We start from the raw sequence: 27,746 nt of genomic DNA on the forward strand, positions 1-27,746 counted from the left end.
TTATATTTTAGGGGACTCAAGTGATGCACAGTTGCTTCGAGACACTTTCATCTTCAAGGTGGTGCCCATGCTGAATCCAGATGGTGTGATTGTGGGAAATTACCGATGTTCTTTAGCTGGACGTGACTTAAACCGTAACTACACGTCACTCCTAAAGGAATCTTTTCCTTCTGTTTGGTATACCCGGAACATGATCCATAGGTAAAATAAGTCTCAAATTAGTCTTCCGCTTATTTAGTAAATTTGGTAGCAAGAATTTTGCTTCCACAATCCCACTCATTTAACTTTTCTTAAGATAATTTAATTATAAGTATATTTTCCCCCTTCTTCCCAACTCTGATTCATTTTGTTACTGGATTCAGTAGCCTACCCTTAAACAATGAAATAGAATGTGGAATGTTTTGATGGTTCTGTGAAATTAATAGTTAAAATTTTTTTGGGGGGGTGGGGTTTTTTTGGTTTTTTTTGTTTGTTTTGTTTTGTTTTGTTTTGTTTTGCTAAAGCTAAAGGAAACACAGACATTTACAATAGGATCCTGAATCTCATATGTGAAAATTAATTACATCTCACAGAACTTTATTCTGAGCACCACAGAGCATTGGTCATAAATTGTTCTATGAGTCTTGTGATAACCAAGTTACATAATTAACTTTCATGCATAATAATCTTATTTGTCCCTTGAAATATTGAATAGCTTTAAATTTCTAAAGAATCTAGAATGGTAAAATGCACATAACATTTCATTATTTTTTTGAACGAATGGATAGATTCCTTGATAGATTCATGTAATAACAATCAAAAACAATGTGCTACAGTAAAAAGATTAGAGTCAGAAAATAGCAATTCCAAGTCTGAAGTCCCTTAACATTTTTAGATAAGAGCATGGCATTCGAAGTTAAGCCATATCACTTTCAAATCCTTGCAATATGATTAACTGTGGATTTATGCAATTTCAAAATCTAAGACTCTCTTTTGGTCATCTATAAAATAGGAATATTAATACTTACCTTAAAAGTGATAGGATTCAATGAAAAAATTATTACTAAAGTGCTCAGAATAAGGTCTGGTACATTGAAAGCTCCAAGTACATTTGGTATGTTTCCTCAAATGTAATAAAAAAATAATTGTTAGTTAAGTCAGAGATGTGAAACCTCTTCGTAAATGATTTAGGATTATTCAAATTTTACAATAACAAGTACTATTACAGAGAACGTATCTTTTTATAGCCTTGTTTCCAGGGTACTCAACAATGGCAAGCGCAGAACCATTACAAAGCTCAGGACCCCACGAATACCTCCAATACCTCATGAGAGGAGCTGACAGATTTTACAAATACCTGGCATGGCTCCAACAGTCTTAGTTCAGCCTCAACTTTCACTTTCATATTAATCTTTTTATCTGCTTAGGAACATAGAGAATAAAGTGTAGAATCCCACAAAAAGAACGAAACTTCTGGTTTTATACCCCTTGTAAAGGACTCCAGGATTCCTTGAAGTTATTTAGAAAAGTTTAAATAGCAAAAGAGTAACCTTCAACATCTCTATTTTTCTGGAGATGACAATCAAAAGAGAGTTGACTAAATGCAATGTAGTATCTGTGATTGGATTCTGGGATAGACAAAGGATACTGGTGAAAAAATTAGTAAAATCCAAAAAACAGTTGAGAGTGTAATGAATGGTAGCAAACCATTGTTGAATTCTTGAATTTAAAAAAAATGTAGCATGTTTATATAATATATTAGCCTTAGGGGAAACTGAGCGAGGCGTATACAAGAACTCCCCTAGTTGTGCAACTTCTGTATAAATCTAAAATTATACCAAAGTAAAGTCTATTTTATATCTACAAGTCACTGGGATGCTTAGTAGAGTATTTATCATGTCCAGTTAATATTCTTTGATGATGAGAGTCCCTGATCTGGCACATGATGGATTATAGGCCAGAATGCCTTTGCTTGTCTCCATGAAATTATTTCAGATGTCCCAATTCTCCTCAGGCTGCCTTGTAAGAATATTAAGGTAGGAGTCTATTCAGTAAGTTTCAGAAAGACTTCCAAGAAAGAAATATCCTAATGCAGTTAATTATAGGCAGTTAAGTGGAATAAGAAGTCAGCCACGTATGTGAGCAGCTCTAAGTGTAGGTAAGTATATTTAAAGCATATTAGAAAAGGATAGATTAGATCTTAGTATAGGATGCTTAGAGTATTTTAGTTATCTGTGAGTAAAAATAAAATCCAAACTGTTTCTAAGGTTAATTTAAGATTAGGGATTCCGAGGCCTGTTTCACTTCAGAAGTAATAACATTTCTTTAGAAATTAATTATTTAGAAGTAAATATTTCTTTTGACTTGCTTATAAGAAATTGAAAGATTATTAAAATGAGAATTTGGGGTTTAAAAATGTACAGCATGACTCATATGAACTTGATATTCATACTTTATAATCTATTTTGTTGTCTAAGAAAAGGGTAATAAATTAATAAAAGTGACAGATTTCAAATGGGATTCACTGTAGTTAAAATTTAAATTAATGTTTTTATTTTAGGTTTTAGTATTTTTGTTGTAACTAATATATTACATATTATTATAAATGCTGTTGCTAATATTTATTTATCCTTCCAGTTATAACAGATAATATATGCAGTTTTGATTATTTAAGTAATATAGGACTACTTCATAAAGTATGAAGAAAATATTTTTAGAGAGATTTTGCTATAGGGCACATGTGCACTTGCCAAAGAGGCAGAAAGAAATAGACAGAAAGCAAGAAATCACCCCCCAGAAGGGATGGCCATGCCACAATCCCTTCTCCTCCAGTCTCCTCTCTCGATTTTGAGCACACATACACATGCTCCTGGCATGAGTTTTAAGTTGTCAGATCTGGGACTTGAACTGTGGTTGACTGCATGGGAATCCAGTGATGTAACCATTATGCCATCTGCTGGTCTCATGAAAATATTTTTTTGCTATAGGGCGCGTATGCTTGCCAGAAAGACAGAGAGAACCAAAGGGACAGAAAACGAGAAATCACCCCCTCCCCCCACAGAGGGGATGGCCACACCTCAGTCCCTTCTCCTTTCTCCTCTCAGGATCTTGGGCATGCACGCATATGTGCCCAGCAAAAATTTAAGCCACCAGGTCTGGGACTTGAACTGCGGTAGACCACATGGGAGTCCAGCGACATAGCCATTACACCAACTGCTAGTCCTGAAAATATTTTTTTAAAGACAGAAATGCCCGTAATCCTACCACCTTAATACAACTATCGATACTTTTTTAGCATTTGAAAGCCTCCTCTGTCAGTCATTTAAATCAGTTTGAGGGGCTTATTTTTAATTGTTTTTATTGAGTTCCTAATTATACAAAAAATTGATTGAGCTCTTTAGGAATATGTAGTAATGTCTTTAAAAATATATTTTTTAAGAATTATTTTATTTATCTTTATTTATTTATTTTAATTTAACCAGAGAAGGATAGAGTGGGAGAGAGAGAGAAAGTGAGAAGGCAAGCCACTAGGCCGGGACTCAAACCACAGTCAGCCATGTGGAAGTCCAGCACCCTTAACCACCACACTACCTGCTGGCCCCTAAAATACGTATTATAAGTTTACCAGAAGACCATTTTAAACTTCAACACCATTTTTCTCAAAATTGTATTTAATCACCACACTAATCAAGAGTTAAATATTAATTGACTTTAATGCCAAGTCAGTAGGCACTCAATTTTTTTTTTTTCGGAGAGGTTTTTGCAATAGGGTGCGTGCACTCGCCAGACAGACAGAGACAGACAGAGAGACAGAAAGTGAGAAATCACCCCCCAGGGGGGGATGGTCACGCCGCAATCCCTTCTCCTCCATTCTCCTCTCGGGATCTTGGGCATGCATGCACACGTGCCCGGCGTGAGTTTTAAGCCACCGGGTCCGGAACGCGAACCGCGGTCGACTACGTGGGAGTCCAGCAACATAGCCATTACGCTAATTGCTGGTTATTTATTTTTAATAAATATTTGAGTGCTTATTATGTGAGTAGCACAGTTCTAGGTTTGAGGCATTCCCCAACCTCAACATGCTAAACTATCAAAAATGTGAAAACTTTCCTGGGTAAGTGCCAAGTAAATGCTACTCATATTAAGTACTACAGGAATAATAAAAATCTATGGGCTTGACTGGTTAAAGAGAAAGTGAGACATGAAGTCGATTTTGAAGGACGGGGGGTTGTATTTGTATTTACAAAGATGAGGAAAGAACAATTCCAGTCAGAATCTGTAAAAGGTAAGGCAAAGACAGGAGTGAGCTATTTTCTTGTGCAACAGAAAACCAGAATAAAGCAGAGACATACAACTAGAGAAAACTTAAAAAGTAGGGTAAATTTAGGTCTTATAATGGAAATCTCCAACATTCAGATTTTACAAATAGTTAAGAGAAAATGATTGCAGATTTTTAAAAATGAATATTAATATATGTTATAGATGAGAAGGTAATTGAAAACTAGGACATAAAAGTTTTTTATTTGAATATTACACATATAAATCCATAGTTGTACTCATAGAAGACATATGCAGAGGTAAAACCTAATAACTTATCCTTTTTCTTATTGGCAGATTGATGGAGAAACGAGAGGTTATTTTGTATTGTGATCTTCATGGCCATAGTAGGAAAGAGAACATCTTCATGTATGGCTGTGATGGGAGTGACAAATCAAAAGGGTTGTACTTACAACAACGAATCTTTCCACTTATGCTCAGCAAAAATTGTCCGAATAAAGTAAGCATCTTTTAAGATTTTAACTTTTCCTTTACTAAATGTTGCCCATGTGAAATAGTGTTATAGGTAATCGTAAACTGCTTTTCAGTTATTTTAACTGGTTTATACAGTTGACCATAAGAAAGCAACTATGTGGAACTGTTTAGTGACCCATAATTTGAAAATATGAATAAAAAAGCATGCTATGGTTTGTACCCACCCCCATTCATATATTGAGATTTGTTTGAGAAGGTATTAAGAGGGAAATTTAATCCAGCTACAGTGTTGAAATCTGGGACCTTTAAAAGTGATTAGGTGATTACCATGGGTCCCCTTTGATTGACTCCTGGTGTATTTATAAGGAGAGGGAAGGAGACCAAGGATGCATATGAACAAACAGATGCCCACTCCTGTTCCCTCACCTATGACACCTCGCATGACCTTGGGACCCCATCAACTGGAAAATCTACCATATGTGGTCCCTGGACCTTGGATGTCCAAACTGTGAGCTCAATAAACATCTATTCTCTTAAATACTCTGACTCAGGTATTTTTGTTATTAGCAATGGACCAGACTAGAAGAATGCTCATAATACTACCACCTTACTATCCACAATTTGCCTTTTGAAAGTTTCCTTGATTAGTCATTTTCATTAGTCAGCTTGAGGATCTTATTTTGCATTGTTTTAATATTTATTGAGTATCTAAATTACACACGTTTAAACTTTTGCTCTTGAGGAATGTGTAATACTCTCTTTAAAATATTTATTATAATTTTACCAGGGTAAAATCAATTTAGTAATCAATACTTTAAAAAAACATACAGAAATTAGAATGAGAAAGAAAAATATAGTATATTATTATCTTCATATGCTATGGAAATGTTAGAGCCACTCATTTACCAAAATGTCAAAATGGTTTTTATCATTCTTTAGAGAAAATAATTTAAAATATCAAAAAAAAATTTTGTGGACTTAACACATAAGCTTTTTATCCAGCCAATTCAATTATTAAAGGACTTTGAAAGTACACATTGTCTTCTGGAGATAATTGGACTCCAAAGACATAAAGATAAAGAGAAAAGACTGGTCTGGTAAGAAGAGCTATTTATAGAAAGTACAGATTTCCTGACCAAATAGGACTCAGTTCTTCAGAAAGAAAGATAAGAGAAAGTACGCCAAACCTGCAGCTATTCCTCTATGAATTGACATTGTCAGTACTTTTATATATAGTTTGTTATGCCTATGAAATGATCCCTTTGGGGTCAGCAGATGGCATAATGGTTCCATCACTGGACTCTCACATGTCTGACTATGGTTCAAGTCCCAGACATGGCAGCTTGAAACTCATATCGGGAGCATGTGCATGTGTGCCCAAAATCCTGAGAGGAGAATGAAGGAGAACCGTGTCGCCCACCCCCCTGGGGGGGGGGGGGGGGGTCTCACTTTCTGTCTGTCTCTCAAGCGAAAGCACATGCCCTATGCAAAAATCTCTCAGAAAAAGAAAAAGATCCCTGTTAAAAAAATATTTTAATATCTGTCTATTGATGTATTTCTTAGGATATTAGGTCTCTAACCCCTTGTGCCGTAGATGAGCTAGACTGCTTTCTTGAACACTACAAATAACCAGTCTGGTATTTAAACAGCTCTTCCACATTATATAAAGTTCACTTAAAATGTAAGGGCTTTAATTTCCAATTTTTCTCTTAAATGTTTCTTATTAAAATATCTGTATGTATGGGACCAGCAGATGGCATAAAGGCTACATTGCTGGACTCCCACATAGTTGACTGTGGTTCAAGTCCCGGACCTAGTGGTTTAAACTCATGCTGGGCACATGTGCATGCATGCCCAAAATCCCGAGAGGAGAATGGAGGAGAAGGGATTGCGGCGTGGCCATCCTCCCAGGGGGGTGATTTCTCACTTTCTGTCTCTTGGTCTCTTGGTCTTTCTGGTGAGCACACACATCCTATAGCAAAAACCTCTCCAAAAAATTGTTTAAAATTTAAAAAAAAAAAAAAAGAGTTCCCTTGGTCAGAAAATAAAAGTAGCTTCTGAGACTTTAGTGAGATTTACAGATTTTGCACAACTACTTTTTCCTTTGCATTTTCCTAATAAGCATACAGGTACAGTACCAGAAAAATAATGTACCTCATTTTTATTTGCTTCTTTTCAGTTTTCATTCTCAGCTTGCAAGTTTAATGTTCAGAAGAGCAAAGAAGGAACAGGAAGGGTGGTAATGTGGAAAATGGGAATCAGGAATAGCTTTACCATGGAGGCCACCTTTTGTGGATCTACTCTGGGTAAGACCAAGTGTTCTCCTTCACAGCTCTGAAAACTTCTAACCAAATATATATTTTTAAAAATAAAAAAAAATTTTTAGGTTTTTGCCATAGATAATATACACTCACTGGAGAAAGACAGAAGAGGGGAAAGTAAATCATCCCCCAGTGGGGATGGCCAAGCCGCAATCCTTTTTCTCCATTCTCCTGTCAGGATTTTAGGCACACATGTTCATGCACCCAATGTGATTTATTTAAGTTGCCCTATCTAGGACTTGAACTGCAGTCGACCATGTGGGAATCTAGCACCTTAACCACCACACCACCTGCTGGCTCCACCAAAAATTTATTTTAAGTGTATAATTAATAATATAGACAATGTGATAGTACTTCCTTCCCATTCAAAAACATTCTGGGGGGACCAGCAGATGGTGTAATGGTTTTGTCACTGGACTTCCATGTCCTTGACCACGGTTCAAGTTCCGGACCTGGCAGCTTAAACTCATGCCAGGCATGTGTGTGTGCATGCCCAAGGTCCTGAGAGGAGAATGGATTGCGGCATGGCCATCCCCCCTGGGGAGTGATTTCTTGTTTCCTATCTCTCTGTCTCTCTCTGTCTTTATGGTGAGTGCACACACCCTATAGCAAAAATCTCTCTTAAAAAAAAAAAAATTCTGGGAGGAGAAAATATTGGAAAACCACTTATTTAACAAAGAACTATTTAATACTTCTTCGAAAGTTTTAAAGAAACCCTCAAGCTTCAACAGTAAAAAATAAACAATCTAATTAACAAATGGGCAAAAGATATGAAGAGGCATCTCAGTGAGGAGGATATACAGATGGTAAGTAAGTACACGAAGATGTGTTCAACAGCATTAGCCACTTAGGAAATTCCAATTTTAAGACCTACACAGGTATCAGGAGGGCTAAAAGAGAAAATGGTGACAATACCAAATGCTGGCATGGAAACAAACTAAATCACTCGGATACTGCTGGGAAACATCCAAAACAGCACAGTCACTCTTGCTTTATCTCTCTGTCTCTCTTGCTCACTAATGGAAGAAATAAAGAAACTTTTAAAAACACCTGATATTGGGACCAGCAGTTAGCGTAATGGCTATGTCACTGGACTCCCACATAGTCGACCGCGGTTCGCATCCCAGACCCAGTGGCTTAAAACTCCAGCCAGGCACATGTGCGTGCATGCTCAAGATTCTGAGATGAGCATTGAGGAGAAGGGACTGCAGTGTGGCCATCCCCCCTGGGGGGTGATTTCTCGCTTTCTGTCTCTCTGTTTCTCTGTCTCTGTCTGTCTGGCGAGCTCACGTGCCCTATAGCAAAAACTTCTCAAAAAAAAAAAGCCTGATATTTAATCAGTTCTATAAATAGGATAAATAAACATCCACTATATGGTATCTCTATTTCATCATTTCCCTCTATTTTCATCATATAGCTAGAATATGCATATTAGTTCTTTCATAAACTAATCTTCAGATGCTTGTTTTTATTGTTTTGAAGGAGTTACCTACAGATGTTTTAAATGGAGATTCTTAATGATTTTGAGGAAAATTAATGCACTTAAAATATATTTTTATTGGATATTTTATTTGCTATTTTCAAGACCAAATAGATTGAGGTGGTATTTTTTTGTTCATTTATATTTAAATAAAAGCATTTGGCTCACTGAACTAAAAATAGAAGTGTGCTCTGTACTTCCATTTTAAATTGTCACATTGTCAGAAAATGTATAAACTGAAAGGAAAGTGCTCAAAATCCACATATGTAATTTCTAGCTAGTTTTTAAGGTTCTTTGAAACCAATATCATGGTAATGAAAATATTTTCTCATAAAACCTTTGCCCAAGGTTTTTTCAAAGTGATTATTAGGTCTATTTATAATTGACCAGCCCTACAGTGTAGTGGTTAAGAGAACTGGATCCCACATGGCAGACTATGGTTTGCATCCCAATGCAAGTGGCTTAAAAGACACATTGGGTTGACCAGGCAGGTGGTGTAGTGGTTAAAGCACTGGACTTCCACATAGCTGACCACAGATCAAGTCCCAGACCTGCAGCATGCTTTCTCATTTTCCCTTCCTCTCTCTTTCTCTCTCTGGTCAAATTAAAAAGTAATAATAATTTAATTACTAAATAATAATAATAAATTTAATTAAATAAATAATAAATAAAATTCAATTAAAAAAAAAAACCTGGGCACATGTACATACATGCCCTAAATCCTGACATGATGGAGAAATGGAGCAAAATGGATTGCAACATAACCATGCCCCACTGGGGAGTTCGTTCTCTCTCTCTCTCTCTCTCTCTCTCTCTCTCTCTCTGTCTTTCGTTCTCACTCTCTCTTTTTCTCTTCTCTCTCTGGTGAGCATATGTGCCCTCTGAGAATTTAGGGGGAAAAAAGATAATCAAATATTCCTTAATAGTCATATTGCTTTTCTTCTGTGTTACAACATAGACTAATATGTATTAAGTCAGTTTTGGTCCAAATGGTGGAAAAGAAACATGGTCAACAATAAACTGTTAAGTAACTGTCGTCTCTAGAGAAAAAATCCACAAGATGAGATATGGGATCATATCAATGTTTGGTTTATACTCTGTGTTGCAAGGAAGATCTACCTGCTAAGGAAAAATGATTAACTCATCCTCAAGGGTGGATAAACTTATTGATGTTTTAGGTAATAAACGAGGCACTCATTTCAACACAAAAGACTTGGAGTCGATGGGCTATCATTTTTGTGATTCTCTCTTGGACTACTGTGATCCTGACCGGACAAAGGTAAGCAAAGTCTGTTTGGATATCCATCAAACTCCTGTCAATCAGATAACATAACCTACCTATGGGTCTACAGCAATTTTTTTCTTTTTAATATCTTAAAGTTTCCTGAGGGTTTTGGTATTTAATGTCCCAATAATTATTGTTCCAGGAGTCTCTAAATATTGAATTAGATTAACTAAGAAATTTATTTTATAATAAAATAATTTCTCCTTCTCCCCTAGTATTATCAGTGCCTGAAAGAATTAGAAGAAATGCAAAAACGTATAAACTTGGAGAAAGTCTTTGATGATTCAGATAATTCTCTGATAGAAATCACATTTGATCTAGAGTCTAGGTAAGTCAAGACCATCTAGTGAAGTACAGTTCTTAATGACAGGAATACACTCAGGGAAATATGTTATCAGACAATTCTGTCAATGTGTAATCATATGTACATACACAAGTCTAGATGGTATAGCTACTACACACGTAGGCTATATAGTATAGCCTGTTGCATCACCATTGTATATGTGGTTCATAATCAACTGAAATACCATTGTGTGAAACATGACTATAGTGTAATTTGTAATGCTAGTTTTATCATGCTCTTTATAATACTAGGATGTTGCAGGCATATTTGTATGCATATAAGGATACTGCAAGCATTTTGTTTTATCTCAGACATATACTAGGATATTACATATTAGGGTATTACAGGTATATGTGTATACATACAAATTGTATATATAAAACAATCAGGGAAATTTGAATACTAACTGGGCATTAGATTATATTAAAATTAGGACCAACAGGTGGTGTGGTGGTTAAGGTGCTGGACACTCTCACATGGCCGACCAGGGTTCGAGTCCTGAATCTGGTGACTTGCTTTCTCACTTCCTCTCTCACTCTCACCCTCTGTCTCTCTCTGGCCAAATTAAAAAAAAAATCAATGAATGAATAAATAAAATAAAATAAATAATTATTTTTAAAAAGATTATATTAAAATTGCGATTGTAATTCCAGCAGAAAGATTACAACTCACTGAAGACTCAGATAATTGTTAGCATATTATATCAAGAAAGTATTTTTAAATAAAGTATATACATTGTCTCTTCATATATAATGCTACTGCATACTTAACAGACTACAGTATACTGTAAATATAACTTTTATATGCAATGGGATACCAAAAAATTCGTGATTTGATTTATTATGATACTCATCTTATTCCAGTTATCTAGAACAAAACACACAATATCCTGTACTGTTAATTCTCAATAGAAAATTCCAACCATAATGGGGGAAATTTTCTCCCATGCATATTATTTTAAGCAGATTTCATCAAGACTTCATTTGATTTATTATCTTATTCAAATAATATAAGCATTACTGTGTACAGTATAGGTACTGTATATAAAAGATACATAACCTTTTGTTTCTTATTTTTTCTCTTTTTCTAATAGCCTTTATTTTTAGAGTGGCTTTAGGCTCACAGCAAAATTAAACATAAAGCATAGATATTTCCCATATATTCTCTACCTTCATGCATGCATAGTGTCTCCCATTACCAACATTCCTTGTCAGAGTGGTATATATGTTACAATTGATGAGTTTAAACTGACACATTATTATCACCGAATATCCATATTTTCCATTAAGATTCATTCCTGGTAATACACATTCTATGGACTTGGACAAATTTATAATGAAATGTTTTCATTGTTATAGTGTCATATAGAGAATTTTCACTGTGTAAATTTATCCTAGGAATCAACCTATTCCTCTCTCTCCTCTTCCTAATCCCTGACATCTATAGCTCTTTTTAGCTGTCTCTATATTTTTGTTTTTTTCCAGAATGTCATATAGTTTGGAATTGTACAATAGCAACCTTTTCAGACTGACTTCTTTCACTTGGTAGTATGGATTTAATTTTCCTCTATGTTTTTTCACACCTTAATAGCTCATTTCTTTTATGCACTAAATAATATTCCATCATCTGAATATACCTTGGTTTATTTATTCACTCAACTACTGGAGGACATCTTGGTTGCTTCAAAGTATGGGCAATTATAACTAAAGCTGCTATAAACAATCATGTGATAAAATTTTAAAATGCCAACATAACATTCTGTACACTAAAAAAAAATTATTTATTTATTTTTTTTGTAGCAGCCGAGGCTCTGACAGTTCAGATTCCGACTCTCAGACTTATCTTCTCAAGCTAACTTCTCAGGTATGATTAAAAATTCTTGTTTATGGTCTGGATATGCTAAGTAGGTACTCTTACTATGACTAACAATTAAGGACAAAAGGTTTGTAATTGGTAATTATTGTATGGTAATAATTATTATCTTCTAATTATGTGCATATTTTAAATCATAAATTTTTCTAACCTTAAATTTTTTTTATTTTTAACACCCTTATTTTATAGACAAGAACAGTTACGATCTAAAGAGATTAAATAACTTCTCAAAAGCCACACAGTTTGCTAGTGACAGAGGTGGTAGCCAAATGTACATCACCTGATTGCTATTCTAATATTCATTTATACATTTGTCAGTCAACTATATATATTAAGCTTCAACTATGTATCAAGTACTGCCTAGAGCACTAAACGAAATGAAATAAAACAAAATATTTCCCTTTGCTAACTTATATTCTGGTTCAGTGAAATCCATGTTACAAGAGAGATAAGTAAAATACTGTACATGTGTTAGATGGGGGGGGAGGAGCCTAAGGAGATCAAAGCAGGAGGATAAATAAGAAGTTTAGGTGGAAATTGCAGTTTGGGGTAGGAATTACCAAATTTGAAAGATGATACTTAAGAACTTAGAGATAAGCAGATAAGAGATAAGTATGTTAGCTGTTTTTTAAGGGGTAATAACTTCAAAACTTCAGTGTCTTACAACAACAACCTTTTATTTTCTCACTCATGGATCTGCAGGATGGCCCCAGTAGACTTGGGTAGGGTCAGCTTATCTTACCTTCAGGCTGCAGGTTGAGTTCAGTTATGGTTCACACGTTTCTCATTCTCCTTATGCCAGAAATCATCCAAGGCAGTGTCCTGTGATGAAAACTAGGAGTGGAAGAGGGAAGACCAAGCAATATAAGCTCATTTAAAGCAACATTTCCTCCTAGCAATCATATTTCAACCACCCCTTACAATATATTCACTAACACTCCATTAACCACAGGAATATATAAATGTGTGATTTATTTCACTGAGGTTTATTTAGCTTATGATTTTGGAGGTCCAAGGTCAGGGATTTGCATCTGCTTAGGGTCTTCCTATTAAAGATCTGAGGGCAATACATGTTGAGGGCAAGAGCAAAGCAAGAACACAGATTTCTGTGTCTCGTTCCATCTCCTTATAAATCTGATAGAATTCCTTCATGGGTGCCCCACTTCAGTTACCTTAATCCTAATCTCCCAAAGGCCCTATTTGTTAACACCATCGTCAGATTAAAGTTTTTACTCTCTTAATCCCATCACAGCCAAATTGCAACACATTAATTTGGGGGTACTTACTCTAATCATAGCAACCTCCTTGATTAAATTCACTTATAACATTTTTTTGCAGCTATTATACATGATATAGTTTATTTACTATTCAGATAGTTTGTTGTTAGTGTACAGAAATGCTGGGCAGCCCACGGCATATTAGTTAAGGTACTTGGATCCTATATTGCCAACCATGATTTGAAAAACACACCAGGCACATATATGTGTATACCAAAAATCCCAAAAGGAGGGAAAAATAGAAGAAAATGGATTTTGGCATGGCCATTCCCCATGGACTGGGGTGGGTGGGGGGATTGCTTTCTTGCTTTCCCTCTCCCTGTCTCTCTCCAGCAAGCACACACCCACCTCTGGCAAAATTTTAAAAAGAAGAAAAAAGAAATGCTACTGATTTTTGTATGTTTATTTTATATCCTGCAACTTTACTGAATTCACAAATTAGTTCTAACAATTTTTTGTAAAGTCTTTAGGATTTTCTATGTTGTCTACAAAGAGAAACTATTTAACTTCTTCCTTTCCTATTTCAAAGCCTTTTATTTCTATTGCCTAATTAGTCTGGGTAGGACTTCCAGTATCTGTTGAATAGAAGTAGTAATCCATGTTTTGTTTCTGATCTTGAGTACAATAGTGAAAAGCTATAGTCTTGTCGTATATGACCTTTATTGTGTTGAAGTACATGCCTTCTTTACCTAACTTGTTGAGAGAGTTTTTATCATGAAAGAATGTCAAATATTGTCAAATGATTTTTCTGTATCTGTTGAGATACAGAAAATGACTTTATAATTATTTCTATACAAAATATGCTTCATTCTGTTAATGTGTATCACATTTTAGATTTAGATATGTTGAACCATCCATGCATGCCTGGGATAAATTCCATTTGATCATGGTTAATGATTTTTTTAAGAGAGATTTTTGCTATAGGATACATGCCCTCACTGGAGAGATAGAGAAAGAAAAAGCAAGAAATCATTCCACAAGGGGTATAGCCACACTACAACACCTCCTCCTCCATTCTCCTCCTGGGATTTTGGGCACACACGCACACCCGCCCTACATGAGTTTCAAGTCTCTGGGTCCAGGACTCAAACCATGGTTGGCCATGTGGGAGTCCAGAGCCCTAACTATTACTCTACCCACTAGCACCAATTAACGATCCTTTTAATGTGCTGTTGAATTCAATTTGTTAGTATTATGTTGAAGATTTTTTCATCTGTGTCTGTCAGGGATATTGACCTGTAATTTTTTTCCTCTGGTGTCCTTATGTGGCTTAGAATATTTCTGACCCATAAATCAGTTTGAAATTATCCCCACTTCTCAATTTTTTGGTAGTTTGGGAAAGATTGATATTAGTTCTGTGTATGATTTTCCATTCCCAAGAGCAATATATAAATGATACAGTTTGTGTTAATCTTTACCCAAATTTTGTATTGTCACTTTTTTTTAACCATTCTGGTGAGTGTGTTGTGATATCTCATTGTGGTTTTACTTTGCATTTCCCTGATGGCTAATGATGTTGAACAACTTTTCATGTGTTTAATTACCCAATCTCCTGCTTAGCCTTCTCTGACACCACCCTGATAAAGGGGTTGTGGTGCCTCTTCACAGCCTGGCAAGGATGAAAGTCAAAGCTCTCACTACCCTTTGTTGCATGGGTAAGTGTGGAGTGTCACAGTTTTTTCTTTGGTATGAGGCTCGAGCAGAGCAGTATCATCTAAAAGCGTTTGATCTTTCTGTGCTACCACTCTCCTGGTCCCTTGGCTAGAGGGAACAGGTTTTTAAAAATCTGCACTCATGGAGTCAGCAGGTAGCGTAGTGATTGAGGCACTGGTCTCCCACATGTCTGACCACCATTCATGTCCAGGACCTGGAGGCTTGAAATTCATACCAAGCACATGTGCATGCTTGCCCAAAACCCCAGGAGGAGAAAGGAGGGGAGAAGGTGTTGTGGCATGGCCATCCCCCAAAGTGGTAATCTCTCGCTTTCAGTCTATCTCCTCAGCGAGTTCATGCACCTTATAGGAAAAATCTCTCTTAAAAAAATATCTGTACTCAGGAACCAGCAGTTAACGTAATGGCTATGTCTCTGGACTCCCACGTAGTCAACCACGGTTCACGTCCCGGACCCGGTGGCTTAAAACTCACGCTGGGCGCGTGTGCATGCGTGCCCAAGATCCCGAGAAGAGAATGGAGGAGAAGGGATTGCGGCGTGACCATCCCCCCTGGGGGGTGATTTCTCACTTTCTGTCTCTCTGTCTCTGTCTGTCTGGCGAGCGCACATGCCCTATAGCGAAAAACCTCTCAAAAAAAAATATATATCTGTACTCATTGGCATTTCTGGTTATATCTGGCTGGGATATGCAAGGCAAAAAGAAAATCCAGAAATATACCATCATGCCACTCCTGTTGTCCTGAAATACCTAGCTAGTCTGCCCTTCCTTTCTACATTTTAGAGATTCTTGTATTTGCTTTGTATATAATAGCTAGTGTTTTGGGTTGTACATAATAGAAGAAATACACAGTGCTTCACCATCTTCTTAGAAGCAGAAATCTCAAGATAGTTTTATGTCTGCATATATACTGTTTTTGATGTGTTTATTATATATTGATTTTAAATATGATTTTCCTAGATAAAAGCCAAGACAAAATATCTAAAAACAGAAAAAGAAAGGAATTCTACCACTATAAGCAACCAAAATGCTACAGAAGAGCAAGAGGTAAATCTTCATTGATTAGGAAGGAATTTTAGAATAATGAAAAGTGATCATAGTTAAGTCTTCTACACAGCATTTTTTCTCATCTGTGCAAAATGTATGTAATATGAAATATGATAAATTCCTTTATATTAAATGTATTTTCATCTTTATTGCTCAAAGCTCTAAAAGCTCTTACGAAATTACACTCTATTTTTAAGGTTGGTTATTCCCAAGTGGAAAATAATTTTTATTTGTTCAAATGCTTTCAGAAAGTTGCACATATTCTAAATGTGCTTATAAGCTAGTAGGAGTTCCTGGTAACTGATCCTGAAATTTCTTTTCTAAATATCTTTGACAAAAAGCGTGAACAATCTCATCTTTAACTGAAGTAAATGGCTGAGGGCAACTTAAATTCACTGTCCTGAACTGATGGTTTTCTATTGTAATTGTTTGCTTGTAAAATATCAGTGTGTTCCTGAAATAATACATTAGTATTGGTAAATTATTTTTAAATTATTTTAGTTAACTTTATTTCTTACCAAGACACTCTCAATCACTGATTTTTAAGACTTTCAACAGAAACAATTATCGATTACTATGGTTAGAAATTGAAGATCATGTTCATAAGATAACTAGCCTGATGATATTTCCCAGTGGAATAAATGTAAAAGTTGATATGCCTCACAGCATGATTTCACTCAAGAAATGAGGGCTTAAAATGACACCAAGAGTTTACTCAGTGAAATCTTATACAAATGAATTTCCTTCAGCCTGATTTCATTCTTGGTCTTCACAAATTCTGGTGATTTATGTCACGTCATTATTTTTAACTTTGTGTAATTTTTCCAGAACACTTTTCTTTCTCTTTTGCTTTGATAATCAAGTTTGATTGTCATATTTTCCTTCCATTTTCATACTAATTTTGTCAAGTTTTTGCTGCTAATCAATTATACCTGTAAGGGAGTCGATTTTAGCTATTTACTCATAGCCCACTTTTATCGTGAAGTGATATGCATTACATGTCAAAAATGTCAATTCCTTTTTCTTTTCTCAAGCCCTTTTAGAAAGTTCTATATAATATCCATAAGCCACAGATACAGCAACGAAAGTTTAAAAGCATTTAGAATGTTTTCAGGGTCACACCATAATTTGCAGACTACCCAAGTTTAGTAGTTACAGGCTGGCCCCAAGACACTATGCTTAAGTGCTGTGCATTGGTGGTCAGATCCCACATGACCAACCCTGGTTCAAACGTTAATCCCAGCAGCTTGAAAAATACAGCAAGTGCTTGCGTGCCCCATATCCTGAAGGGAAGGAGAAATAGAGGAAAAGGATTTGCGGTATGACCACCTGCCACTGGGGGGTGCTCGCTCTCTGTCTCTCTGCCTAGTGCAAATAAATACCCTCTGGCAATTAAAAAAAAAATCATTAGCAGTCACAATTCCATGGCATTTTATGTGTTATTTTAGTCCAACTTAGTCATGTCATCAAGTCCTTTCAAGAGAACAAGCAATGTCATATGTTCATGTCCTTCCTTACTCTGGATTCCTTTTCAAGCTTCAAAAAACTTAAGTTTTATCTTTTGTACATAAGCATAATTTTGCAATTCTGTTTATGTATTTTCACATAGTATTATATTTTCACCCATTTCACATTCTTCCTTTTTTTCTTCCTCACTCCTATCTTCACAGATTTATTTTCTAATTCAAGTGAGGTTATAAACATACATTGTTTTTGTTTCTTTCTCATCATAAGTAAGTTCTATGTAAAGTGGAAAAATGTTATACTCCCTTTAGTGCTCAAAACAATACTAATATTTTCTTCTACTTATTTTGATGCAGGAGAAAAGTAGTGTGAAAGATACTGAGGGTTGTGATTTGTAAGATATGTTTGACCATTCTAAACCTAACTTTATACCTAAATGAGAGCCTATTCTAAAATGAGGAATGTTTGTTGAAAACTCACCATACCATAACCATAAGAAATATGCCCCATTTTCATGTGTATTACATAGTATTATTTTCCATTTGATTCTGTGTTCCATTAGGCTTATGGTAGAGGGCATTTACTGCAGAGACTCAAAGAATCATATTCTGATGTGAAAGGTAATGTTCTGCTTTTACCTTCTCATAAACAATTAACCTATTTGCTCAACACATACTTTTTTTGTGCCACGTTTTTTAGTGTACCATTGTGCTCGGTGCTAGTGATAGTAAGAAATATATGACACCATTTCTTCCCTGCAGGAGCTCATCTTTTAATCAGGGAAGAAAAGCAAATAGACAAGTTAAACACGGTGTTACAGGTACAATACCAGTACTCTGTTCAGGGTTCCCAGGAGGCACAGAGAAAGGAATAACCAGTTTTATTGGTGGGTAGAGGTTCACACATTTGAAGGCTATCCCCACCGTTTTGAAAGGTTCTTCTCCTGAGTATAAGAATGTTATGTTTTGAAAGTTGTCTGGTTACTCTCATTTCATAATTTTATGGAGGATGAGCATGTTAGATAAATTAAATGATAGAATATTCATTTGTTTCTACTAAAACATGCAGTCTGATGGGAATCTGACTTTGTAATATCTCTGGTATTTTTTTCTCATGTTTTATCACTGTTTTTTTAGTTGAGATCTTTTGGGGGAGAAATCATATATAGCTTAAGCAATATTTTAATTTTATCTGGAATAATGATTTAATTCACATATATGTTTATTATACATTTATACTATACCTACTTGCAAAAAGAAGTTGACATTAAATAATTAAATATACATAAATGCATATATATATATATATATATATATATATATCCATTTAGTTTATTTTATAGCAAACTAATTAAAAATAGAAATGGAGATAGAAGGCACACCAAGAAAAGGAGAGAATTCTGGGGACCAGCAGTTAGCGTAATGGCTATGTTGCTGGACTACCATATAGTCAACTGCAGTTTGAGTCCCAGACCCGGTGGCTTAAACTCACGCCGGGCGCATGTGCGTGCGTGCCCAAGATCCCTAGAGGAGAATAGAGGAGAAGGGATTGCGGCATGGCCATCCCCCTGGGGGGGATTTCTCGCTTTCTGTCTCTCTGTCTGTCTCTGTCTGTCTGGAGAGCACATGCGCCCTATAGTGAAAACCTCTCCAAAACAACAAAAAAAAGATGGTTAATTCACTTGAACTTTAAATTAATTATTCTTTCTAATAGTGATCAGCCAAGGAATTCAGTTACTTTTTATAGTAACTTTTGTATATCCTTTTGTTAAAAATGTGATGTCAGAAATTACAAATAAAGATAAGGAAAAGAAAGTAAAATCACATTGCAGAATATGTTTTTTGGAACCAGCAGTTAGCGTAATGGCTATGTCGCTGGATTCCCATGTAGTCGACCGCGGTTCGTGTCCTGGACCCGGTGGCTTAAAACTCACGCCGGGCACGTGTGCGTGCGTGCCCAAGATCCCGAGAGGAGAATGGAGGAGAAGGGATTGCGGCGTGACCATCCCCCCTGGGGGGTGATTTCTCGCTTTCTGTCTCTATGTCTCTCTCTGTCTGTCTGGCGAGCGCACGCGCCCTACAGTGAATATCTCTCCAAAAAAAAAGAATATGTTTTTTGACCTTTTTCTATATCTATACATATATGTATAGATATATACACACACACACTACATGTTAGTGAGCCACATAATCTTCATGTTATTTTGTAACTTTATTTTTCATTTAAAATTACAGTATATTATAAATCTCTTTACATGTGAGTAAAGGATGGCAAAGTATATGCTATCAGTGAAACTTTAACCACCCTTGTTTTAAAATTTAATTTATTTACAGTTTTTTTCAATTGCAAACTACAAATGAAAACCTTATAACTCTCTATTTGTGTGTGTTCTTAATTATTTCTTTATAATAAATTCCTAGAAATAAAATTGCCGTCCCAAAAAGTGTGACATTTTTAAATGCAACAAAAATTTCTAAGATTTGAAGACAGCTTATATTAATTCATTGAATTAAACTACTCTTATACACATTATTTGCTAGCACTTTCTATTTTGAAAAATAAGAAAGGTAAATGAGTCAATGGGTTCTTGTTATGCCACTATGACCTTTTACTATCCTCTCTAGATTCAAGGTCGGATGTACCAGATGATTTTATAGTTGATTATTTCAGAAGACAGTTACCTAATCAAGGTTTAGGTGAGTAAAGAAGAATATAGAAATGAGTAGTCACGTCACCTATCATCTGAATGTGTGCAATATAATAATAAACATATGATCGACATTTACATACAAAAAAGTAGATTATCTTAAACTTAGACAGCCAAGGAACTATTTAACCTTCCTAGAAATTTCAAAACTCAGATTTTTATTTTGCTCTCTAGAAATATATAGAGAAAAACCAGTAGAATTTTATTATATATCTGCTTGCTTTCTTGCAATTTTGCCTGGGGGAAAAAAAAAGAATATTCTTTTCATTGTCTAATCATTTTATTCTCATCTCACCTAATCTTAGAGACGAGAAACCTTGAGAGAATTCTAATCTCATCACTTACTCATTACAGGATCCAGGCTTATCCAAGCTTTGATTGACTACATTTAGGGACAAGTAGTTTAGTAAATTGCAGTATCATTCATTCCATTGCTAGAGAATGATGGCATTAAAAAATTATTTTTGAGTTAAAAACTTTTCTTTGTAAATTTCATTCACCTCCCTTAACCTACCCTTTCTAATAACATAAAATAGTGAAGAAATTTTAGAACTAAACAATTTCAATTGAGTTTTCCCTAGTTCTCCTTGAAATAATGAGAAGGATTGTTAAGATCTTCTCTACATAATAGATGTGAAGTGTTTTTTTAAAGCTATCATTTATTTCCCTAAAGCTTTCCTTCCATTTCTTTCAACCATCCATAATATGCCATGGTTCTAGGCCCTTTACCATCTTACTTTACAAGTTCTCTCACCACTTGAGCTTATATGAAACTGGACTCCATACTGCAGATGCCATCTAATGAGAGCATAAGTCATCTTTATTCTCATTTACTATTTCTGGACTATAGATTTAATATTTGTTCTAGTGTTTGTTCTTTTGAAAATTATTCTAAAATACTAACATACTGGATTTACACATACTAAAATGTATAAAGGTTTATTTTCATAGTGTCACTGGTAAGTTGTGTCTCCTGTATGTTTTGTTTCTTCAGTTAGTATCTTGGTTCAATGGTGCTAGGCCTTAAATTTGTTCTAGTTAAACCTTTCTATGATTATAAAAAAAAAATAATAAAACAGGTCCAGCTCCATGACCTGGTGGTTAAGGTAGCTGCATCCCACCTGGCCAACCCTGCAGTTTACCATGACCTGGTGGTTAAGGTAGCTGCATCCCGCCTGGCCAACCCTGCAGTTTGAGTCTCAGATCCAGCAACTTGAGAAACACACCAGGCACTTGTGTATGCATGCCCAAATCCTAAAATGAGGGAGAAAAGGAAGAGAAGGGATTATACTGTGCACATTCCCCATGAGGGATGCTTTCTCCTCTCTCTCGTTGTCTCTCTCTGGCAAGTGCAAGCACCCTCTTGGGAGGAAAAAAAGGAAGAAAAAAAGAAAGAGAAGAAAAATAAACAATATTCTTTTAAATTATAGTAAAACCACAAACTGCAATCTGTTGTATGTATTAACACACACATGGCATGTCTAGGGAAGTCCTTAGACACAAACCCAGGATCTTCCTTATGTAAGTCCAGTTGTGTTACTACTGTTTCATTTGGCCTTGCCAAGGTAACCATTTTAAACCTTTCCAGCCTTGCCAAGGTAACCATTTTAAACCTTTTCCCTCTTTCCAGTTCTTTTGGACGTATATTCAGAAGTGAAATTGCTAGATCATATGGCAATTTTATTTTCAATTTTTTGAGAGACAACATGTTTTCCACAGTGGCCTTATCATTTTACATTCTCATCAGCAGAGCCCAAAGCTTCCAATCTCTCTAGATCCTTGCCAACACTTTTTTTTTTCTTGTTTTGTTTTGTTTGTAAATATTTGTTTGCTTTTTATTTGATTATTTTTTGTTGTTTAATAGCAGCCATACTAATGGATATGGGTTAGGATAAACACTTTTTTAAATATGTTATTGTACTCTACTATTAAAATTAACAAAACAAACAATAGTTCTTTCCTATCATCTAATAAAGAAAGAATTTCTAACATGTTCTTCTTATGGTCTCCCCATGTTTCTATCTTTCCATTTCCTCAATTTGGAAGCTTTGGTACCACCACTGATTCCTCTCTTATTCTATCATGTCATACTCAGTTCTTTGGAAAATCCTAAAATATATCAATAGTTCCCCCACCAACTTCTCATCCTTCTAGCTAGTTCTGCCACCTTCATCCAGACTGCCACCCTCTCTCCTGGCTTGGTTCAAAAGTCTTCCAATAGATCTTCCTTCACGTTCACTCTTGCCTCTCGTCCTCTATTCTCAACTCAGTAAGCAGCATGATCCTGCTTTTTTAAAAAATCTCAGATTGTGACACTCTTCTGCTCAAAGCCTTCCAGGGGTCCCCCTTCTCACACTCAGTAAAAATTCCTCCGATGGCCTGTGATGCCCTCATCAGCTGAGTCAAAGTTACCCACCTAAACTGAGATCTTGTAACGTTCCACTTAGAATGTTGTTTCAGCCACCAGCGTCATGGTGTTTACCACACTCCTATCTCAGGGCCTTTCATTTACTGTTGCCTAAAGTTTTTTCTCCTTTATCTGCCTGACTCATTTGCTAACACCTATCACATGTTCAGTTTCATGAGAAGTCTTTGTCTTCACATCTTATAAAACGAAGACCTTCCCTCTCCAAGAATTCTCTATTCTCCTCCCATCTTTACTGTACCTGGTGAACTTTATCATTTCATAGCATTCAATGTATTTAACCTGCTTATTTTCTTCCTAAATGTAAGCTTCAGATATGTCAAAATTTTTAGATCAAATCCCTACATGCAATGCTTGATAAATAATTGTCATATGAAAACAGTTAATATAGCTGTATATATTTTTGTGATTGCTCCCCAGATATGCCTCACAACTTAAAAAGCAAAATGAAAGAATGCACATCTTTCCAAAGTAAGAAGACTGGCATAAATTGGACAGATGATGAAAAAAGAATCTACAGGGATAAAAGAATAGCTCAAGCTCACATATTGCAGTATTTGTTCCCTGTCATGCAAAACCCTAAAAACATGAAAACCCCTCCAATAAAACAATTGTTCAATCCAAGAACCAACTTTCAAATCCAACATCAGTAAGTCAATGCAACTTTATCATTTTAGCTATTTTATAGTCTTTTTTATGGAAGCAAGTCTTATTAATTTATTCTCCTAAGAAATTGACAAAAGTTTTGGGGCCAGCAGGTGGTGTGGTGGTTAAGGGTGCTGGACTCCCACATGGCCGACCATGGTTCAAGTTCCGAACCTGGCAGCTCTCTCTCTCTCTCTGTCCCTCTCTGGTCAACTTAAAATAAATAAAAATGAATACATGAATAAAATTAAATAAAATAATTTTTAAAAGAAATGGACAAAAGTTTTTAAAAATGGTATCAGCAAGGCAAGCAGGTAGCATTTTGGTTAAAATGCTGACTCAAACATGGCTGACCATGGTTCTAGTCCCAGATCAGCAGCTTGAAACTCATGCCAGGTCCATGAGCATGCATGCCCCAAATCCCAGGAGAATAATGGAGGAGAAGGGATTGTGGCATGGCCCTCCCCACTGGGGGAGGGGAGTGATTTCTCACTTTCTCTCTCTCTCTCTTTCTCTGTCTGTCTCTGGCGAATGCACACACCCTATGGCAAAAAAAAAAAAAAAGTATTAGTTACACTACATTTGATAAGCTGAAGCCATAAGAAATAGGAAGGAGTGGGACCAGCAGATGGTGTCATGGTTACATCACTGGACTCCCACATGGCCCGACTGGGATTCGAGTTCCAGACTCAGTGGCTTGAAACTCCCACTGGGAGCATGTGTGTGTATACACAAAATCCCAAGAGGAGAATGAAGAAGGGATTGCGGTGCGGCCATATCCCCTGGGGCAGGTGATTTTTCTCTTTCAGTCTGTCTCTCCAGTGAGTTCACATGCCCTATAGCAAAAATGCCTCAGAAAGAAAGAAAGAAAGAAAGAAAGAAAGAAAGAAGAAAAAAGAAAGAAGGAGTAAGTTATTAGGCCTTTTTTGATTCATTATTTGCATGAAACTACTTAGTAATTTGGATCTAAGAATAAATTATCCTTAAATAAAGTATTATAATAGGATGACTTGAAATTTTTCAGGTGTTTTTTAAAGCTTATAATCCTAGGGAGCAGCAGGAATTAAAAAGTATTAACCTGAGATACTTTAGTTTATTAATAGAGGAAAGTAGAAGGAGTAAGACCATATTCTTTAAAGATAAAGAACAAAAGAAAACCCAAAGGAATAATAGGAAAGACAGTAACAAGCTAAAAATAATGGGTTATCAGAAATGTCATGACATATTTTTTCTGTTTTTCTCTCTCTGGTTAAATTAAAATAAATGAATGAATAACTAAAAATTAAATAAATATTGGGATCAGCAGTTGGCATGATCGCTGTGTCGCTGGACTCCCATGTAGTCGACCATGGTTCGAGTACCAGACCCAATGGCTTAAATGCACACCAGGCACGTGTACATGGATGCCCCAGATCCTGAGAGGCGAATGAATGGAATGTAGAAAACACTGAACAGGTGTTACTTCTTTTCTTTTTTAAGAGTTTTTGGGTTTTTTGTTTTGTTTTGTTTTGTCTTTTTTTTTTTTTTTTTTTTTTTTTTTTTAAGTGTAAGGTACTGAGGGCATAAGAATTATTGAAAAATACAAGGTTACTCATGGAAACAGAGGGAAAGTAAATTCGGCTAGACTTTAGGAAGGGACTAGAACTAGGAAATGGAAAACTACCAAGGCTCTTTGTTTGTATTTATTTTCTGCTTTTCTCTGTGCAGAAGAGCATGTATACTGAATTGATTCTAACAGAATAAACAGAGTAGGTTTTTAGAGCAAAACGGAATTTTAGAAACCATCTACTTCAGCTAGATGTATAGGTAAGGAGATGAGACCCAGCGTGGCTATTATATCAGGAAGGTGGGTAAGGGTAGGTAGCCAAATAAACATATCCTCCAAACCTTTGAAGTACAAGATTGGGGGGCCGGAGGTGGCATGGTGGTTGGGGTGGCTGGACTCCCACATAGCTGACTGTGGTTTGAGTCCCAGACCTGGCAGCTTGCTTTCTCACTGTCCTTCTCTTTGTGTCTCTCTTTGATCAACTTCAAAATAATAAATAAATAAAATTTAAATAAATGAATAAAATTAAATAAAATCTTTAAAAAACAAAGAAGTACAAGATTGGGATAGTACTGAAAAATAATGATTGGATATGGAAGGTTTAGATTATTCTCATAGAAATGATGGTAAAAGGCTTAAGGGATGGGGGTCAGATGGTGTCACCTAGTGGTAAACCACAATGCTCTACAAGGCTGACCCACATTGGAAAGTTCTGAGTTTACATCTAGAAACTACCCTGAGTACACGTGCATGACCATGATCCAGGACTGCCTGATTTCAGGGTGGTTCAATATGTCAAGATCCACTGGGGGCGCTGTCTCTCTGTATCTCTCATTCATGGAAGAAATGAATAAATAAACATAAAAAGTTTTAAGGAGGATAAATTCACTGAAGGGGGAAAAATATGATTTATACTATGACAGTACACCCGAGACTACAGATTAAGAATATATTGGACAGGGGCCAGCAGGTGGCATGGTGGTTAAAGGTGCTGGGTTCCCACCTGGCCAACCGTGGTTCAAGTCTTGGACCTGGCAGCTTACATTTTCACTTTCCCTTTCTCTTTCTCTCTCTGGTCAAATTAAAAAATAATAATAACAAATTGAATTCAATAACTAATTATTTTAAAATAGAAAAAAGAATATATTAGACAAAATTTCACCTACGTCTTTTTTTTTTTTTTTTTTAGACTAAAGGCAGCTAGTTGCATAACTATAAAGAGAAGCAGCACATCTTGGACACCACCCATAAATCCCCCTTTCATAGCCCAAAGGAATCTTGAAGTAACCTCTTCAGAATGTTTCCAGTCTATGTCCCAGAGGTCATTTGAAAAAGTGTCCCCTCTCAAAAGCCCTAAGAAGAGGAAAAAACATTCTCGAATCTGGGCTGCAAAGACCGAAGGCATGCAACCTCTTAGCAGTAAATGGGAGACTGCTCCCTCAAGTTTTGAAGTGAACGAGGATATTAGAGAAGAGAAAGCTGAAGATTCCAGCCAACAAAGCTCTAAGCACATAACCCCTCATCTAACTAAAAATAAGGGCGAGCAACCAAATAAGAATGAATAACCCACCTTCCCTCTGAAGTTCCAAGAAGACAGTTAATATAGCTTTATGCTGCTTGGAAAACCATGGATGAAAGATAACATATGCCTACATAGTAAAGAAAAAAAGAAAGAAAGAAAGAAAACCGGCCCCTTTTTCCCCTCCCTAGTCTCCCCCCGCACATGCATATACATTTACTAAACTGCAAATGCTAGATATCCCATCTTCTTCAGTGGGAACATCTTTCAGAGTTATTCTTAAATCCAGAAAAAATATAGAAACTTTTAAAGTACTTAAATATTTATATTTAATTTTTGTCAACATGAAAAAAGAATCTCTGATCTTTTAATTTCTTCCAAAATTACTTATGCATTCAACTAAAACAACCAAAATACTAAGAACTCTAAAAATTAATGACATGGACTATCACTGGTTTTAACCTCCCTATACCAGCACTTTAATGAATCTGTCAACAAACAACACTTACTGAATTTCTGTTAGGTTGTCGATGTACTAAGAACTGTTGATGATACAAAAATCATTTGTCCCCACTACCCGTTCATCATATAATTGTACATATAAAACACACATGACTAAAGGATAACAGAATGAGATAATACATGGTAAAGTGCTAAACTGCACCTCCAACAACTAGAGAAAATATATATTAAAAGGTGCTCGCCACAAGGAACAAAAGTGGCACAAAATGGCACTGGAATGCATAGATTTTGGCTTAGTCATTTTATATTTCAAAAGTTAGCAAAGATGTAAAAGGTTAGATGTACAGTTTCCTTTAGAGCTGGTGAATGCGTATCTTCAGCCATTTTTTCACAGGGACACTCTGGAGCAAGCCCAACACCTCATAGTCTATTCATATGACGGCACTAAGATTCCAGAAGGCCACACAGATCATTTATCCTAATCAGGACCAATGCCTAACCTTTGAGGAAATCTTGAATTTTAATTCAGTAGAATCGCATTTGAGCCTTAGAAATTATAAACACTGGACATGAATATCTTTGTGAGTGACAGTGATAAGCCAGTTTCTTGGAAAATTGAGGATGCAGAGATACTGCCTAAATAATTTTAGCATCCTCTCCACCTAGTAGTATACCTGGCAAACCCCTACTTCATCTTTTTTTTATTATTATTATTTGCCAGAGGATTGTGTGCTCACTAGAGGAAGAGAGAGAGAGAGAAAAAAAAAAATGAGAAAACTTCAATGGGGAATGGTCACACTGCAATTCACCTTCATTTCTCTCCCCTTTGGGGATTTTGAGCAAGCACATACACATCTCAAGAAGCCTCCAGGGACCAGCAGTTAGCATAATGGCTATGTCGCTGAATCCCATGTAGTTGACCACGGTTTGAGTCCCAGACCAGGTGGCTTAA

General features: G+C 36.0%; 1 protein-coding gene across 2 annotated transcripts; it reads left to right on the plus strand.

The window, feature by feature from the left end:
• Positions 1-26,638, plus strand: LOC102499691 (cytosolic carboxypeptidase 3). 2 transcript variants are annotated; one of them, XM_027770474.1, is made up of 11 exons: positions 1-201; positions 4,594-4,756; positions 6,911-7,037; positions 9,711-9,811; positions 10,033-10,145; positions 11,963-12,023; positions 15,940-16,026; positions 18,053-18,110; positions 20,115-20,186; positions 23,043-23,271; positions 26,003-26,638. In XM_027770474.1, exons 1-11 carry the CDS (start codon positions 68-70, stop codon positions 26,376-26,378), a joined length of 1,521 nt encoding a protein of 506 aa, XP_027626275.1. In that variant the 5' UTR covers positions 1-67; the 3' UTR covers positions 26,379-26,638. The 2 variants fall into 2 exon arrangements, with proteins under 2 accessions (XP_027626275.1, XP_027626274.1); XM_027770473.1 differs by having other exon boundaries at positions 11,960-12,023; positions 26,003-26,637.
• The last annotated feature ends 1,108 nt before the right edge of the window (positions 26,639-27,746 follow it).

Source organism: Tupaia chinensis, unplaced genomic scaffold, assembly GCF_000334495.1.
Source record: "Tupaia chinensis unplaced genomic scaffold, TupChi_1.0 Scaffold000140_1, whole genome shotgun sequence".
Classification (NCBI taxonomy): domain Eukaryota; kingdom Metazoa; phylum Chordata; class Mammalia; order Scandentia; family Tupaiidae; genus Tupaia; species Tupaia belangeri.

Coding starts and splice junctions, on each gene's coding strand:
- LOC102499691 (XM_027770473.1), top strand. CDS start 68: ATGCTGAATCCAGATGGTGTGATTGTGGGAAATTACCGATGTTCTTTA. Junction 4,757..6,910: donor GCAAAAATTGTCCGAATAAA/GTAAGCATCTTT, acceptor GCTTCTTTTCAG/TTTTCATTCTCAGCTTGCAA. Junction 20,187..23,042: donor GTTACCTAATCAAGGTTTAG/GTGAGTAAAGAA, acceptor ATTGCTCCCCAG/ATATGCCTCACAACTTAAAA.